This window comes from Netta rufina, assembly GCF_964035555.1.
Source record: "Netta rufina genome assembly, chromosome: 2".
Lineage (NCBI taxonomy): Eukaryota > Metazoa > Chordata > Aves > Anseriformes > Anatidae > Netta > Netta rufina.
Genome location: NC_140124.1, coordinates 150,569,026 through 150,586,144, shown reverse-complemented (window position 1 = coordinate 150,586,144; position 17,119 = coordinate 150,569,026). Strand labels below are relative to the sequence as shown.

The following is a 17,119-nucleotide window of genomic DNA, read 5'->3' as shown; positions in this document are numbered from 1 at the left end:
CCTCACCAAGTTCCAGTAAAGAGACAGTTAATTGGTACTCACAGAGCAAGAGATTGTATACTCATACAAACACAAAAAATACTGATTGTGTGATTTCTGATTCTTTGCCATTTATGCCACCAATCTTTTCTTTGCATCCATATTACTCTCATGGTCACATCATTCTGGGACAAGGTCTAGACAAAACTGCACAACACTACCCATACCAAAACAGCATTTCTTTCTCCTAGAGCAGCCAAAGCCACTGGGAGTCAGACTTCATAATGCGGTGGTTCTGTTGGCATGTGCCAGCAAAGATGAGCCTAGGATTTCTGTGTCTCTTTCTGGTTTGGAACACAGGTAAGGACGTGGTTTGGTGCTCCCCAGGGAATCTCCAAGATATCTCTTTTCCAGTTGTTCCCATAGCCTGAAGTATTTCCCCATTCCCATATCCATAGCAGACTTGGTTCTGTATTCTTTCTCCCTCCGTAGGCAAGACGGATGGGCTGGGGCTCCAGGACTGGTGCCATACAGCAGGACAAGACAGGTGATGGCAAAGGTTTATTCTTGACTTATGAGCCATGAATATGGAGTCAGAAGGTTTTATAGAGAAAGACAAAGAAGACTTAGAAGACTTCTTACCAGCTAGATTGACAGTCTAAATAAATTTGTCTCATAAATTTGGCTCATCTGATTAGCATTGTATCAGAAGGCATGATTTACAGGCCTTGTAACATCGATTATCCACAGGTTGTTTTTCTTTTTTATGCATTCATACATAAAGAAAGAATGATAAGAAATGTATCATGAGATTCCATCCTGTAGAAGGCATGAATTTTTGAAAGAATTAGGACAAGCATCCAAGTTTCACCAATTTGGGTAAAAACGACCAGATTATGCAGTCTCAACAACTCTTTCTTCTGCTGTTTCCAGTCCTCCAGCTTTACTCTTGCTGAAGAGGAAACTGACCCCAAGTCTCCTACCCTCTGGTGACAGCTCTGCCCATTAGTCTATAACACAGAGAGGGGCATCACCAGCTTCACCAGGAGAGCCTCCTTCAGCACCAGCTTTCAAGAGAAGACTTCTCTCTGGTGATCTTGGATGGACTGAGATACTGAAGATTCAGAGAGATGTGAGAGCTTAGTGTTAGCAAGTGCTGGCTCATTTGAGGAGCCTTCTGGATTACCCTTTGGGGGCTCTCAAATCTCCAGTGGTAGGACAGGGAGCTTAAGTACAAAAGTCCTGCTATTCAACCTGTCCTGTGATGGCTAAATCACTGCTTTGTATCATCTCTTTGTTGGTCATTGAAGTGAGTCCAAACTCCTGAGCCCCACCCCAGTCTGTTTCCCAGATCACGTCTCTTTAGAGTGGCCCACAGTTGAACACCTGCTCTGAATTACAAACATGCATGCAGCCTACGTAGATCCCTTTTGGTTAAGCCTCATTACATACATTGCAATGTATTGCTTGCAAGTCCAGTTTCAGACTGCAAAAACAGTATTTTGTTTTGATTTTTGAGTTAAAGGGACAAGCTCTGATATTTAATCTGTTCTCCTCCTTTAGCTGGCACCTAAAGGACCTGACAGATTTTTTGGGACATCCTTATTCTTAGACAACTGATCAGCTGCTGTTACACATATTCAGTGTCCTGCAGTGCTTATGTCCATGGGTGCCTGGGTTATAATGAATAACAGCAGCAAAGTAATGTTTATGGAGAGCTCAACCGAGGGCCACTTGCTAGCACAATGGGGAAAACAGTTCCTCAAGTCTCTTTCTTCACTTCACAGCTTCATGCATAAAAAGAGAACATGAGAGAGAGAAGCAAGCGGTGGTGCTGGCTACTGCAGGTAACAAGCAACCCCTGAGGAATCCCCTCGAGCCTGTGTGTGGGTGTTAATAGGATGGGAGATATTGTACCAAGCGGGGAGGTGTTGGCGGGTGGGCCTTTCTCCTGTGGAGTCTGTGAATACAAAGCCACTGCAGGGACTCCTAACCCCAACACAGGCAGCTCCTCAGGACTATGAAAATCCCTGCTTAATCCATTTTAACCTCTGTCCTTCCAGCAATGTGAGGTGGAGTTGTCTCTTTCTTCTTTCCGTGGTCTGTAGGACAGGGCTGTCATCTCCAGTCTCACTTGCCTTAAGACACTCAGTTTGGAACAGGTTAAAAATGATACTGATGTCATTAGAAAATCATATTTCTCCACAAATTTGATTTTGTTCTCGTCCTGGCTTTCTGTGCTTGTTTTCCATCCTGCTCTGTTTTTTCTCTCTCTGTCATGCAGACACAGACCTTCCTCCTTGCACACACAGAGGCACCACAGCACTCTAAGTTTATATGATTTCATGGGAGGGAGGAAAAATATCATATTTGAAAGTACAGCTTGGGAAAAACAGACAAGCAACATCAACAGGAAGAAAATATCTTTTTAAATAAAAAGTGTGTTTCAGCTGCAGTCAGTTTAATCTGTGGTAGTGGTGTAGCCATCAAGGTAGCTGGAAAAAAAAAAAAAAAAAAAAAAAAATCTGTGTTTTCATCACCGTTCTATGTTGCACTGGGGATTTCCCAGGTACTTTTACCTCCATTTGTGATCTGCACAGAGAGACCCGTTTTTATTTCAGAAGAAAATGCACATTGGCCATCACGAGGGGGCACCAAAACGCCAGGACTGGGTGCTGCTCCTGGCAGCCTGCTCCAGGGCATGCTCAAGGGAGCAGGGGACACAGAGCCGTGCCTGAATTTTGGCCTGCTGTTGCACTGCCTGCTCTATCTTCTTATTTTCCCAACTTCTGTCTGCACTCCTGGAATATTCCTTTCCTAACCACAGTTTCTTTCAGTGTGCCTCAATACATAAACGGCTTATTTCATTTTCCCGTTCTGGAAGCTTTCTGCTGTACACAAAACGGGATTAGCAGCCATTTCCAGCTGCTCAGAGACCCTTTATTTTCCAGAGCTGCCTGCAAAGTCTGTGGATCTGGCTGCTCTTAACCTGACCGAGCTGGTGAACGGCATGCTGAGCATGGCACTCAGAGGTAATGCTGCAGAGGCTGGGCAGGTCACGCAGGCAGTCAGCCCCACAGTGAATGATATAAAGGGCTGATGGTGTTAGCAGGGGAAGTCATAAATGCATGCTCTCTGCCTCCAGAATTAACTCTCAGAGCAAGCCACACTTGCATATTTATAATGCAGATATAATGCAGATAGCTGTCTACCCCAAAAGAATTTAGAAATTAGAGTGTTTATATATAGGCATAGCATAATTACTTATGGGATGCCTTTAGAAAGCACTGTATAACCCAGTGTGGATTTGCCTGCCTGATTTAAAAAAAAAAAAAAAAAAAAAAAATGTAATACCAATGATCCTTCCCTCAGTGGAAATGAAAAGGAATTGAGTCTCAGGCAGCTGTAGAGCATCAGCACCTCAGGAGTCTTTTAGAAACCAAATGAGCAGAGCCGAAACATTCTGTTCGCATAATTTGTTCCAAACGCTAATAGCATGGGCATGTATTTCTGCAGGTACCAAAAAACTCTTCTCTTTGCTGAGTGTCACATCTTACAGCTCGTTTGCCTTCCACAAAGTGTCAGTCACCGTTTATAACAGTGAGTGCCTCAGCGCTTTGCTCCGCACAGGAGCAGTTCCTCTCACATGGCACGTGCATCAAGATACCCATTTTCTCCTTCTCTCTCCACAGTTTCTAGCCTGAAAAATGTTGACCCTGGCAAGTTTCCTATGCATTACTGCTACTGTTTAAACAATGTGACAAATGACTTGGCAGGTAGGTACACAAAAGAGGTTGGCAATTGAATGTGCTTAAGGTAAATTATTTCCTTAGGAGCTGAAGGCTGCAGCCTGAGCTCTGCAGGCTTTTTATTTTTGTACAAATAGCATCACTATACTGAAGTCAGCAGCCATTACTCATAATGAGTGTTGCTATGAACCTCTGGGTAAACTTGATGAAAATCTCAGGTGGTTGCACCCAACCGGCCACTGCGATGGAGCCATCAGTCAAGTGAGCAGTGTGGCTTGCCTGGTGGAAGGACCTTGCTTTCCTTCTCTGAGTACAAAAAGCAGTGCAGGACAGACAACATGGCATTTTTTAATACATTATCTTAGCCACTTTCGCCCTCCTGAGTTGACTCACAGAAGACAAACAAGGGTTTCTTTACACCAACAGAATCCAATAACCTCAATAAGCCAAACAGGAGTGAAAAGTAAGGATTAATGCCTGCATAGAGCTGTTTAATAGTGTCAAATGCTATTGACCCCTCGACAGAGAAACAGTGAGTTTTGTGGTTATTCTTCTGGGCACACACAGCTCACAAGCCTTGTAGCATAATGACCCAGACTGCACTGGAAGATGGTGCAGAAACTTAAATCTTCCTGCCCCAAATCCAAAATATGATTGTTAGAGCACCCTCCCAGGCAGTGGAAATTGTGGGCTCAACACAGATTGCAAGAGCTAGTGTCTGTCACTCCCTAAATGAGAATGTTGACCTGTTACTGCTAGAACCTGTTAGTTTAAAAATAAATAAATAAATAAAAACACCACCACTAACCATTTTTTGAGCTAACAGTATCTGTTTTTCTGAAGCAGACTTCAGAGTAGATGGACAATCACATGTCCCCACATGGTCCCATGTGGCAGATAGGCAATCACTGCCACAGAGCCTACAGGCTTGGGCTCTTCTATTTTTAAGCAGCCTTAATAGAGTGTTACTTTAAATAGCTCTCTTGAACAGATAGATTCTATTTAAGTTTTCATTTACGTACATTGGTGCTATTTTGCATACAATCTTTGACACGTATTTCCACAGAGTAATCCAATGGCTTCCTAAGTCTACTCCTATACAACAGAAAAGTTCTGAACTTTTACATATTTCAATCATTTTCATGTACAAGCACATATGCAAATATGATCACTTATAAAAATGATTTCTGATAATGTGGATAGTTGAATATGTTTTCAAATATAAATTTTCTGTATTTTGTTGTCTAGATTTTACAGCTTTACTTGTTGATATAATTGGAAACTCCACCAGTTATCTCACAGAAATTTTCAAATCTACTTCTATTCTCTCAGGTTTGCATTTCCTCTTAAACATTTGTCATTTTCTTATTTGTGTGATTTAGTTCTGACATGGAAACAAGCATAGAAATGCATATAAAAGTTTATTGCTCTTATTTGGCAGCATTCATGCTCTAAAGCATGACTGCAGCTGTAAAACAAGGTCTCCTTAGGGGAACAATCTATACATATATATAAAATTTTAAATATGTAGTATAGAGATGTATGTTTCTATGAACATATATGTTTTACTTGACAGTTTGATTAATTATTATTGAACACTGATATTTTAGGAAATTATGAGCCTACGTGCTATATTTTTTGATTTTTTTTTCTTGTAAAAATACTTGTATTAAGAATTTTAATTAAATTAAAAATTTATACTAGGAGAAATATTTCTCCTAGAAATGTTAGCATTTGGATTTTGTGCTGGATTGAGATTTTGTCAAAGTCAAATCTGAATTAAAATATTTGACTAATTGTAGTAGCCACATACCATTCTGGGTTTGTGTTTCACTGTTTAAGATAATATCATATAATGAAAACTGGTAACAAAGACCTGGTTTACATTTTTTTTGCCTTTTAGTGCGTCAGAACAATGATTCAGATTGTATCTACATCTGTGTGATGACAGGCCAAACAGGTAAATGAAAAAATCATTCTTGTTCAAAATATTGTCCTATTTACTTTCAATGATGACTTATACTAGAAACAAGTCTGTCTTCATATTTTTAATCATTTATATTTGCAGGGAGAAATCTGTCTGACTTTTGGGAAATATTGGAGAAGCCCCATGTTATTAATTACACATTTTCCAGTAACACATCATCTGACCTGGGTAAGTACATCCTGGGGAATAAAAAGAAACAGCAACAACAGTGAAAACAATGCCCAGGTAGCACTTGCAATGAATGCTCCTTTTTCATCTTGTAAAAATAAGTAAAATTTACAAACATTTAAATTATTGACTATGACGTCTTCTACTGGAAGAGCAAACAAAAGCTCCTGGGATCAGAGCTTTCATCGGATTCAGCACTGGGCTGGGAAGGCTCTGTAATATTCTTGAACTAAATGGTTATCTCCCTTAGCTCTCAGCACAAGTAATCTGAATTTATGTGAGTATCCTTTGGAAAGGAGTCAGATATGCTCAGACAGCGTGCTGCATGGCTTCTCCACCTGTAACTTCTTTGCCAGGTTGAGCTGACTGTAGATACTGACCTCTTATTGCTGCCAATATTTCTCATTTTTAACAGTGGATTGAAACAGGGAGACATGGAAATCAGTGGCAAGTTCACCTGTGCTGAAAGCTGTAGGAAGCCTCTCACCTGTTTAAAAATAAATTTAAAATAAATAATAAATAAACAAATATAAATAAACACAAATAAACAAATATAAATAAACATAAATAAACAAATATAAATAAATAAATTTATAAATAAATTTATAAATAAAAATTTATAAATAAATATAAATAAATAAAAGACACTTTGCCAGTAACTTTATTTTAAAAATACATCAGTTCCTTTTGCACCAGAACCTGATTTGTTTACTTTTTATTGTATGATATTCTATGAATGCTGAGTGCACTAACATTATCTTCTCTTACCTCAAAGATCTGGATTCAATTTTTTCAAGCTTCATGAAATTACAGGAAGACTCAAACAAAACCATGGATCCATCAGTAGAACACAAGTGGACATTTAAAAGTGAGTGAATATTGCCAGACCTTTATATTCTCCTTTATTAATGTCTCAACTAGTGATCTAGGAGTTCTCTAGGAGACAGAGAAGTAAAGAAAAAAATAACTGTCTGTTTTAAACCAAGAAAAAGTTTTGTTGTTTTGTTTCTTCTTATTGGCATTTTTATGTACTTTATTTAATTAAAATCACTGAAATTAAAACAAAACAAAAAAACAATGATTTTGATTTTAAATTGATAACATCTTTGATTTTATATGGCCCTCACTTATGAGTGACTGGTTGTTATTCCTGCCACAAAAATGTAATCAGTTCTCCAATTCCACTATCTGTGCTCCAGTACCTGCCTGCTTCCCTTCACATAGACAAGAGCTTTCATCTTTTCCTCTACAGTAAAAAAGCCTAGCAAATAAAAAATAATTTATGTGAAGAAAGGAAATAAAAAAAAAAACACTCTGAAGGAACACTGGAACACCACACCACCACACTTTCTTTTTTGTTTATGAACACTCGGACATTGAAATGTGAGGTGGGAATTAGATGATTTTTTAAGGTCCCTTCCAATCCAAATCATTCTATAATTCTGTACTCAGTTAAAGGTTCCAACTTTATTGCTACTCCTCATGTTCTCCTGGAAATAAAACAAACAAACAAACAAACAAAAAAAAAAAAAAAAAACATAATTTTTAAAATGAAGTGAAAAATTGAATCTCAGCTGCCAGTGGAAGCACTTGAGGAGAAGATGGGATTTTCTGGGTACATTTTAAGTAGTATTTTCCCACAGCGTGTTACATTCTCTGCTGCCATGGGGCACCAGAAGGCACTTTTATGGTGCCTTCCCTCTGTCTCTCCTGATTCTCCAGCTACCAGCACCCCTCTTGCCCTGAAAGGGGAGGACATTCCCACCACGAGGTCCCGACCATGGCCAAAAACAGTTGGTGCGAAGGGATCAGGGTTTCCATATCTGCACTTGGATGCTTCAGGACCAAGAGGCACAGTTGGAACCCCTCCGGCTGCTGAGGAGATCTTGGCCCCATCATCAGCCTTTCAGACCAGCCCTGGTGAGCTCTGTACACAGGACCAAAACCTACTTTACCCTATTAGCTCTGGAGTTTAGCCAAAAGCCCAACCCAAAGCATGTTTCAGAGGTGGATGTTAGGAGGCCCTTCAAGGAGACCAACTCTTGGTCACTAGTGAGTAGATTTCTTTACTGTAGAGTTGCAAACATAACGTAGAGGGACCATCCCATAGTTCTTACTGTTTGGGGAAAAACACAGGTCCTGCTTCTCGTGGACAGATCTGCCACTCAATTCTTTGCTCACATTTTGCTCCAAATCCACTGAATAGACCTGGGCAGGGGTGGGGTAGGGAACACCAAAACTAAAACCAACCATAAAATAGAGCTGATTCTCTAGGTCTCTACTAAAAATATCTTCTTTAAATCCTCTTTCTTTAGCCTGTGTACTTTCCAAGTTCTAATAAATACAGCTTCTGACCTTTCTTTTTCATCATGACATTTTTATAAGCCACTGCAAGTATTGGGTAAGGACCCTTGTCCGTTGAGCAGTCTCATACATAGCAGGATATTCTTCTCAATTGACAAATAACAAATTTCCTGAATAATGTGGTGTGTCTTTTTGTTCCCGCAGGTGATGTATATGCATTTTGGATGCAGACCATGCCTCCTCAAGAAGCCAGCAAACTGATGCAAACAGAGCCAGGTGAGATTGATCTGGGAAAATAACAGTGTGTTGGTCAGCACATGCATGAAAATTAAAATAATAATAAATAAATACATAATAATAATAATAATAATATGTATAGAAGCAGGAGAGTGTGAATGTATTTATGCATCAACATCTACAGAAGTGTGTATTAGTGGTCTGCAACTTCAGTATTTTTTTTACTCTTCATCAAGCTTCCTTTTCTCCTTTTTTTTTTTTTTTTTCGTTAGTATGTCACAGCATTTTATATTATTCTTCCTCCTTCAGATTTTCTCTCCTCTGTACTGTCTACTGCACCCTACCGGCCTGGTGTGACAGTGAAACTTCACTCAATTACCTGTAAGTAGTAGTTGAGCATACAGCAAAAATAGTAGCCTGTTTGAAAGTATAACCATGTACACTTTTTCACATGCAGAAACAATGTGTATGTTTAATGTACTATATAGTATATTATATAGTATATTTTATGAATGTAAAACACACAAAATGTCAAAGGGATTGCTTCCGTATTTCTGAATCATACATGATCTCAGATTGAAAATACAAATTATATTATATTTAAATTGTGTAGTCCACATGTCAATTTTAATATGGATTGGTTATTGGGAAATCTTAAAATTCCTTTATTCCAAAAGAAATTGTCATGCTTTAAATCCTCCTGTTGGTACAAATAAAATGATTAAGTCAATCCCTGACACATGCAATCTTCAGAATTACCCCAAATTTTTAATTCTGCAAAGTTCCTCTTTGGCTAAAGAAGGACAGTTATCAGCTAGATTTTTTGAGGAGAACTCAGTTCTTCCTTTTACGGAAGAACTTTTCCTTTTTCCTAAATTCCAAAACAATTGGAATAAATTCCAAAACAATTGGAATTTAGGAGCTCAGTGTAGTAGACATATGATGATATGCCACTATACTTATAAGTGTCATCTAGTCATGTAGATGATAAAAGTATATTTCTCTGAAGGTATTTAGTAAGATGTTACATGTTTTGAAAAAGTGAACCTGATACAATTCCAGAAAGGGAATCTGCATTCTGGGAGAATCTATCCCAAACTTTGGATTCTGGGTATGTGAATGAGTCCAGGCTGCTCACTCCCAAATTTGCGAAGTAGAACCATAGTTCAGAAGTACAATAGGAATAAATCTTGGCTGCAAATCCCAATCAAAGTCAAAATCAGCAGTCACAGACCTGAAGAAAATTTCTGCTTGCTCCAGCAATGCCAGGAGTGGTAGAATGGTAGAATATAAATTCTTAATTGGGTTTTCATGGGTTTATCACAGGGAAGAAATAATAACTCTTCCAGTGGACTAATGCCAACACCTTAGGGCAGGATTCTCCTGACAAGAGAAGTTGCGTGTATTTCAGCTCCTGCTCCTGATTAAACATTGCACTCCCTGCTAACCTGCTAATTAATCATAGAATCATAGAATGCTAATGGCATTAAGGAATTAAATTAATGGAGTTTAGGAAGTAAATTAATAGAATTAAAGTAAATTTGAGGGATATGCTGGGGTGCACGGTCCAGCTTTGGTATTCGCATAGAAAAGCACTTGAGCATTATTATGATTTCATATTGCTGCTGTATTTGGAGGGAAAATCCACACTGCCTGCACTTGGATCCAGACAAAATCTTCATACCTATATTCCAGACTGGGATTGTGATTATCTGCTATTCAGCGTAACATGATCTTTTTAGAGAAACTTGGTAGCTACCACTGAGGTCAGTTTGTAGAACATAATTCAGGATCAGTGTCTGCAGCTGAAAAGAAGACTAGAAAGAGAAGAAATGGTCCCCACTTTACCAGAATAAACATATGGCTCATTTCCAAGGTTTCCTGGCATTAGGATTGTATTCTCAGCCTCTTGCACCCTAAATCCACCTATTTGGCTGCTCCGAGCTGTGATAGAGATACAAACAGATGGGATGCTCTGGGAAGAGGCTGTCTTTGGTCCCCACGGTGAAGTTGACTGTGTTGCTACCAGAGATGTGATTGTTCCTGGGAGAGGATGAGCAGGAACACGAGTCTTGCTTGGTTGTGAGGACTGCCAGAGGGGATTTTGGAAATCTGTTCCTTGCCTGCTCATGTTTCTGTGCAGTGACTGTCTAATGCCAAAAGCATAGATGCTGGGCTGTGCAATGGTAATATATCAGACTAAAATGCAGGGGCTCTTCAGTATCATTTAGTCTTGATATTATAGATAAAAACAGAAGAATTTTCTATTTGTCCAAAGGACAAAAATGCCGATCAAATAATACTTTTAAGATGGTGTGTATGAACACATGGGAAATAGAAGAAGAAAAAAAAAGATGATCTGAGCAAATTAAGGCCAGCAAATTCAGAAGGTCAGTAGGCAAGGATGGAAAAAAAAAAAAAAAAAGTGCTGATTATATGGCTTGTGATATTTTGATGGGGATGATGGAAAAATAAGCTGCACTGTCTAATATTGTTAAACAAAAATGTGGGTCTTTGATATGAATTCCTAATAAGTCTGACCAAGAAAGCTGCTGCTGTCTTGTCAAAACAGAACAGGCAAAGTGAAAAACTGAGCATCAGCAGCAGTGAAAAACTGAGCATCAGCAGCAGGTGAAGGGACACTCTGCAGCCTTGTGGTCTCCTTCTGTGCTACTGGAACCAACCCAGAACATCAGAGATGCAGCTGGTTCCCCAGCTCCATGCAGGCAACCCTCAGGTCTTTGTTTGGGATTGCTTTGAGGCTTAAAGCCAAAGACTTTCATTGGATTGTGTGTTAATCTCACAGTTTGTAATGGTATTTTAAATACTGACTTCTGTCTGCTCATTGTTGTATTCTAACCCACCTTTATTTGTTTGAAAAGGATTATTGTGAGGGGATAAGCATAATTGTGTCAGACAAGAAAAGTCCTGTTGTAGATCTTCAGTTTGCTGTTACTGGGAATAATCACATAATAGGAGAGAAGTAACATCTTATATCTTTGGTGTTGTCTGCTTTTTACCTTGGTTTTGATGTCATTGCCTGTTGCAGCAAACCAAGAATAGCATCCCCTGCTGTTAATTTTTGTAGCTTTTACTGATTCTGATCAGATTTTTCATAGTTTTGGTTGGCTGAATTTACTAGCAGAAGTTGGTTTGTTTGTCTTTTTCTTTTTCTTTCTTTTTTTTTCTTCTTTTTTTTTTTCTTTTTTTTTTTTTTCTTTTCAGTCATGCTATTAGGAAAAGAAAGCATTTGAGAGCATAGGACTCAGTGGGGCATCCATTCTTGGAGGAAATAATGTTATTGATGTTATTGTAGTTAATTAAAAATAATGATTATGAATACAAAGGATTTTGAGAACAGCATCAAATGATCAAACACAGTGGGGGAAGACCTGCAAGAAAGGCAGTGGCAAAGAGGATGGAGAGGAATCTATTGCCTAGGAGGCTTGGAAAAACTTCAGTAAAGCACTGTCTACTGAGACTTATTTCTAAGGAGAGGACTCAGTGGTGGTGAGACAAGAAACAGTTCTTGATGTTAAGAGGCCTTTCAAACCATTCTGTTAAGGAGCTAGTTATCCTTTCAACGTTGTTTTTTTATTTATTTTTTTTTATTATTGATATTTCTTTCTTTTCACTTTTATTTAAAGAGTCAAAAAAAAAAAAACAAAAAACAGCATCCTCATCTTAACCCCCATGAAATACATTGTATGAAGAAAATGAACCAGTATAATATCATGAATATAATTTGATTTCTTGACACTCTTGATGGTGTAAAGGGAAGAATTTAAGATGAACTATGTCTTCTTATCTTAATAGAGATCAGATGAATATGCTATGGTAATTCTTGTCCACCAAGACATAATTCTGCACACACACACACACACACCAGCAATGACAATGTTCTCTGTGTTTCCTAGTTCCTCTGGATAAGTTTGACTTGAGGATTAAATAAGGGCCACCCAACCGGACATTGCTGGAGTCTGTGAGTGGATTTGTGGTGTGTGCTGTCCAGGATTTGTTAATCTGCAATGTGCTGTCTAGTGGACAACACTATAAACCCTATAAAACCTAAAACTGGGAACCAGACCTTTTTGAAAAGGTTGCAATCAGTGAATGGAGAGTCACAAAACTCCTGTCTGTCAGAAACCATGGCAGAGGCTATATAGCTGCATATATAAATCATGGCATTTTGAGAAGAAAAAAAAAAAAATAAAATCGAACAGTGGGATCACACAGCAGTGAAGAGCAGCCACAGTACTCTGAAGACGAAGACATTATTCCATGAAGCCATTTCTTAAATCACAAAAATGAATCTGTTTATTTACTTGTTTATTTATTGCATGCCAACTGATAAAATATGTATGTGTGTATTATAGCATGCAGAGAGGGATATTGTAAGCCTGAATTATTCACGGCAACCACGATATTGCTTTTCACTGACAGCAAAATTTAATCTCAGTGTCAAAGAGAGGTGATATTTGGTTCCTAGTGGAAAAGGCTCTTTAGTGCAGCAAGAACTGGTCACTTATCTACCTGCAACAGTAGTGTAGTAATTTCAAAAGGGCAAGAGCAAAGCTCTGCATAGGAAACTGTTTTTTGTGCTATCTTGTCTGTATTGACTAACCCATTATCTTAGAAAATAAAAATATTAGAAAGGAAACTTTTAAGATAAATTCCTGCATATAAATCTTTTTGCTTCAATCTGAATTTGTAGGAATTAAAAAAAAAAAAAGTAGAAATTTATTACAATGAGATAAAAAATGACTATGAAGCACTGAAAATATTGATTTCAATGCTGTCATGTAAGTGTACTATCCAATACACGTAAATTAAATCTAATATTAATTGAAAAAGAATTTTAACATTAAATGCAATACTATGTAAATACATCAATTTAAAATGAAATTATTGTTAGAAATGAAAACCAGAGCAATTTGTTTAACTTTCAACTTTTTTATTTGACTTCTTTTCCCTACATAAATGAGTCCACATTGAAATTGCAGTCATTCAATTTACATTTAGATAGAGCTGAATTTCTGCTGGCAAAATGCACAGCTTGAACAAAGCACTAACACCTGTTCGATGGAATAGCGAGTACCTACCTTGGTGGAGATGTTGAGATTCATTGGAGGGTGGCTTTTAGGAAGTTTTAATTATTCCAAGCAACTCTAACATCCCTTTTAATGGATAACTTACACGAAAAACTCATCACTGCAAGCTCTGATGTTCAGTTATTAACATGAAGGTTGTTTGTTAAAACAAGACATCGGTCATTTTTAATTGCCAGTAAGTGGAAAAAATCAAGACATGTCAAGATGTGTCAAGTGCTAGTGATCATGCAAAACTGCTGAGATTGAGGGAAATGGGGCTCCCTCTTGCCCGTCACTGACTAATTACAACACATTGTCTGTGACACAGCCAGTAGTCCTCTTTCAGAGGGGACCAAGAGCGTGAGAGCTGCAAGGTCTGCCCATTACTCCTCCATGATTTCTGCTACCTCGGGCAAGCTCTGGCAGAAGACAAATTGTTTCATAGCAATCTCTTTCAGCTTGGCAGTGCCTCTATTTTCCTTCTGCCCACGGATGCCATTTTATATTAAACTTCTTGTCAGCACTAGACAACTCAGTCTTATTTCAACAGAACTTCATTAGTCCAAATTTAACCTCCGTAACCTCTCCTATCGCATAACATAAGATGGCCCAAAGCTATAAAGCATGTGAGACATGTGAACCTGGAAATGCAATTACACTGTCTAAGGGGATTACGCTCTGCAGGTAAGACAGTTTATCTAGGCATGTGGCCAAAGCCTGCTGCTGGTTTCACAAATGGAAAAGACAGCCAGCAATCCCACAGCTGCTGCCTTTGCTCCCCACATTTGGGCTCTTCCACCCCAGCGGGTGGAAGGGAGAAGGACACCCAGGTCATGCAAAATGTGGCTTCTCCTGTCATGGTCTCTGGTTATTTTCTTCCAGTTCCAGTGGTGTTTGCAGGGATGTCCCTCAGTTTTTGGAACTCTGGCACAGGGTCAGCATCTTTGGAAGGCTTGTTGCACATAGGGGGCAACACGATCTGCACACCACGGTGACCCAAGTGTGCCTCCCCACAGCACCTCCTCTGCAAGAGCGACGTTATTTAATTCACAAAGGAGAGTTGATTCCACACCCATTTCAGCCACTTCCTAGCCTTTTAGCACAGTTTAAATGTCACATTTATTTTTCCTAGAAAGCCCTTTGATTTTTACCTACCATAACACAACTGTTAACTAAGTTAATGTAACTAACAGCAAAGACTCAAGATGACGTGTGGCAGAGTATGGCTTCAAGAAAACAAGATTATAGCTAATGTTATATTTTCTCTTAATATGGTAAAGAAAAACACTGAAAAAAAAAAAAAAAGAAAAAAAAAGAAAGCAGCTTCAGTTTTGCATTACCCTTTCTAAGTTTCCCTCATTTTCACCTTGCTTTGTTTTTTCTTTTATATAATAGAAAGGGAGGCTGAAAGGAGATTGTATTTCACATCCGGGGAAAAAAAAAACAAACAAACAAAAAAAAAAAAAAAACATAGCAATTCTTATAACCTGCCATCACCTATTCTGTTATATTACATTATCTGCAGCCTGGCACAGGTGCATTTTCTGGTGGGGTGAACTGTTTGGTGTACAAATGTTTCTCTCTCACTGCTGACTGCAGAAGATTCAATGAACAGAATAAACTAGATATTTTCCTTTTAGTGGATTTCAGAGAAGGGAGAGGGAGTCCATCCCTGACTACACAATTTTCCTGCATTTTTCTTAAGTTAAATTAATATAATCATGGTCACTTGAAGGAAAACCAAACAAACAAAAACAAACATAGATTAACCAACTGGCAGCTGACCAAGAGTAAAATGGAGAAATGATTCAATACAGGCAAAAATTGACCTTTTCTCCTCCAGTTTCTTGGTAGTTTTCAAGAAACCTGTAGGAAACTATTTATCCAGAGGATTTTTAATTTTCTCTAAAAAGTTATCTGAAATTAGATGATGATTCAAGTTACTGGAAGCAAGAGGGGGAAAATGGCAGACAAATATAGAAATAGACAGAAAGAAAGCCATAACCTACATATAAATCATGTTTATTTTGTTAATTAGGCTAAAAAGGAGATGAAAAGAACAGTGAGAGACTGACTGCTTATTATCTCCGTTGTATTTAGCCTAAGATTCAGACTTAGAGGGTGTGTGTATTAAAGAGTATGGAAATGGAAATGGGTATTGCATTAAAGTGTCGTATCCATATAGAAAATATAATAAGTATATGGTGCTGTTCATCTAACTGCTTTGTGCTGTGGAAAACTGATGCTTCCGTGGCAACTGAACCTCCACCTAAAGAGGTAACAATAAATAAATTACATCTTTAGAGTTGTTCCTTATATTTGTGATAAATAAAAGCAAGATGGACTTTAATAACTAAAAATGATAAATAATAAATTGAAAAGAACATTTGTGCTATCAGTCTAACAACTGCCAAACTGTGTGGCTTTCTATTCAGTTATCTGCCGCACTCAACTTGATTTTAAGATACCTATGTGAGCTCTTTAATCTGCATATATCCCTTAGCCCAGATAAGTAATTGTAAGAAATTTTATGGGATAAATTTATGAATTATTTCACAGTTGTGTTTTTCCTAGGGTGTCCACAAGCAATTTTCAAAGAGTCCCGTGTGACTTCGCCTCCTGTCACAGTCATAGTGCAGAAGATCAATCCTTGTGTGATGGAGCTGTGCAGGTTTTTCCAGCTGTGCCTCTGCGTTGGTCGAAGAAAATATTTCAGAAAGGAAGCCATGAGGTAAAATCTGACAGCAGTTTCACTTGCTTCTGTCTTCTTAAAATAATCCTTCATGCTTTTGCAAAAAAATGACAATTTTTAGTCGCCAGTGCTTACTTTGAAGTCTGTGGCTACTGGCTGAGTCCCATGTGGGCCCCCAGGGCACTGATCTGGCCTCCAATTGTCAGACTAGGTGAATGTTACTCAGAAGAATTTTTCCAAGTATCTAATGGCATAGGTGAGGTCAGAATCTCGTTGTTATTATGTTCAAAGTGCAATATTAGCAGCATGACGTGCATTCAGCTATTCTTATGTAAGATAGCAGGACAGTACTCTCCTAACTTTACTTCTTTAGGTACTGTGTTGAATACTATTCCTGGTTCTTGAAAAATGCAAGTTATGTCTGTGAACGAGTCAAAAGAGTTGCTTACTCCCACAGTAAGTATGTTTTTTTATCTAAACTTCTACATACCTTAAGAATATATAACAGAGTATTTGCTGACTTTCTTCAGATAGCTGTTTCTCCTGATGAAGATTTTTTCAGGTATTATAAAGAGATTTATTGAACCATGTATGGTTTTAATATTCTCCTTGTAAAACCTGTTCTGACTGCAATTTTCCTTTGTTCTTCCAGCACTAAAACAGAAATGCCTGAAAAACATCTGTAAATCAGTTTAGAGCACTGAAGAATTTCACTGGAATTCAGATGATCAGTGGCAGTTTTAGTAGTCTCTTTCATTTCTCAGCGTAAGAAAAATCAGATTGTGATATGTTATTTACAAATATTTGTAGCAAGACAAGTTATTAATTGGATGTTAACCTAGAATCTGTCTTCCTCGAAGCAATGTAAAAATTATGTGTAAAAACAGATGCATTTTATACAAGTGTTGTAACT

At 38.2% G+C, this 17,119-nt stretch overlaps 1 protein-coding gene across 1 annotated transcript; it reads left to right on the top strand.

Moving 5' to 3' along the window:
• Positions 1–263: 263 nt before the first annotated feature.
• On the top strand, positions 264–16,902 carry HHLA1 (HHLA1 neighbor of OC90; the record flags this gene model as incomplete). The annotated part of the gene is made up of 14 exons (XM_084281697.1): positions 264–339; positions 1,767–1,826; positions 2,931–3,011; positions 3,496–3,579; positions 3,672–3,755; positions 4,977–5,060; positions 5,632–5,688; positions 5,797–5,883; positions 6,659–6,751; positions 7,606–7,803; positions 8,392–8,463; positions 16,089–16,245; positions 16,580–16,662; positions 16,859–16,902. The coding sequence occupies 14 exons, from the start codon at positions 264–266 to the stop codon at positions 16,900–16,902; spliced, it is 1,260 nt and encodes a 419-aa protein (XP_084137823.1).
• Positions 16,903–17,119: the final 217 nt, after the last annotated feature.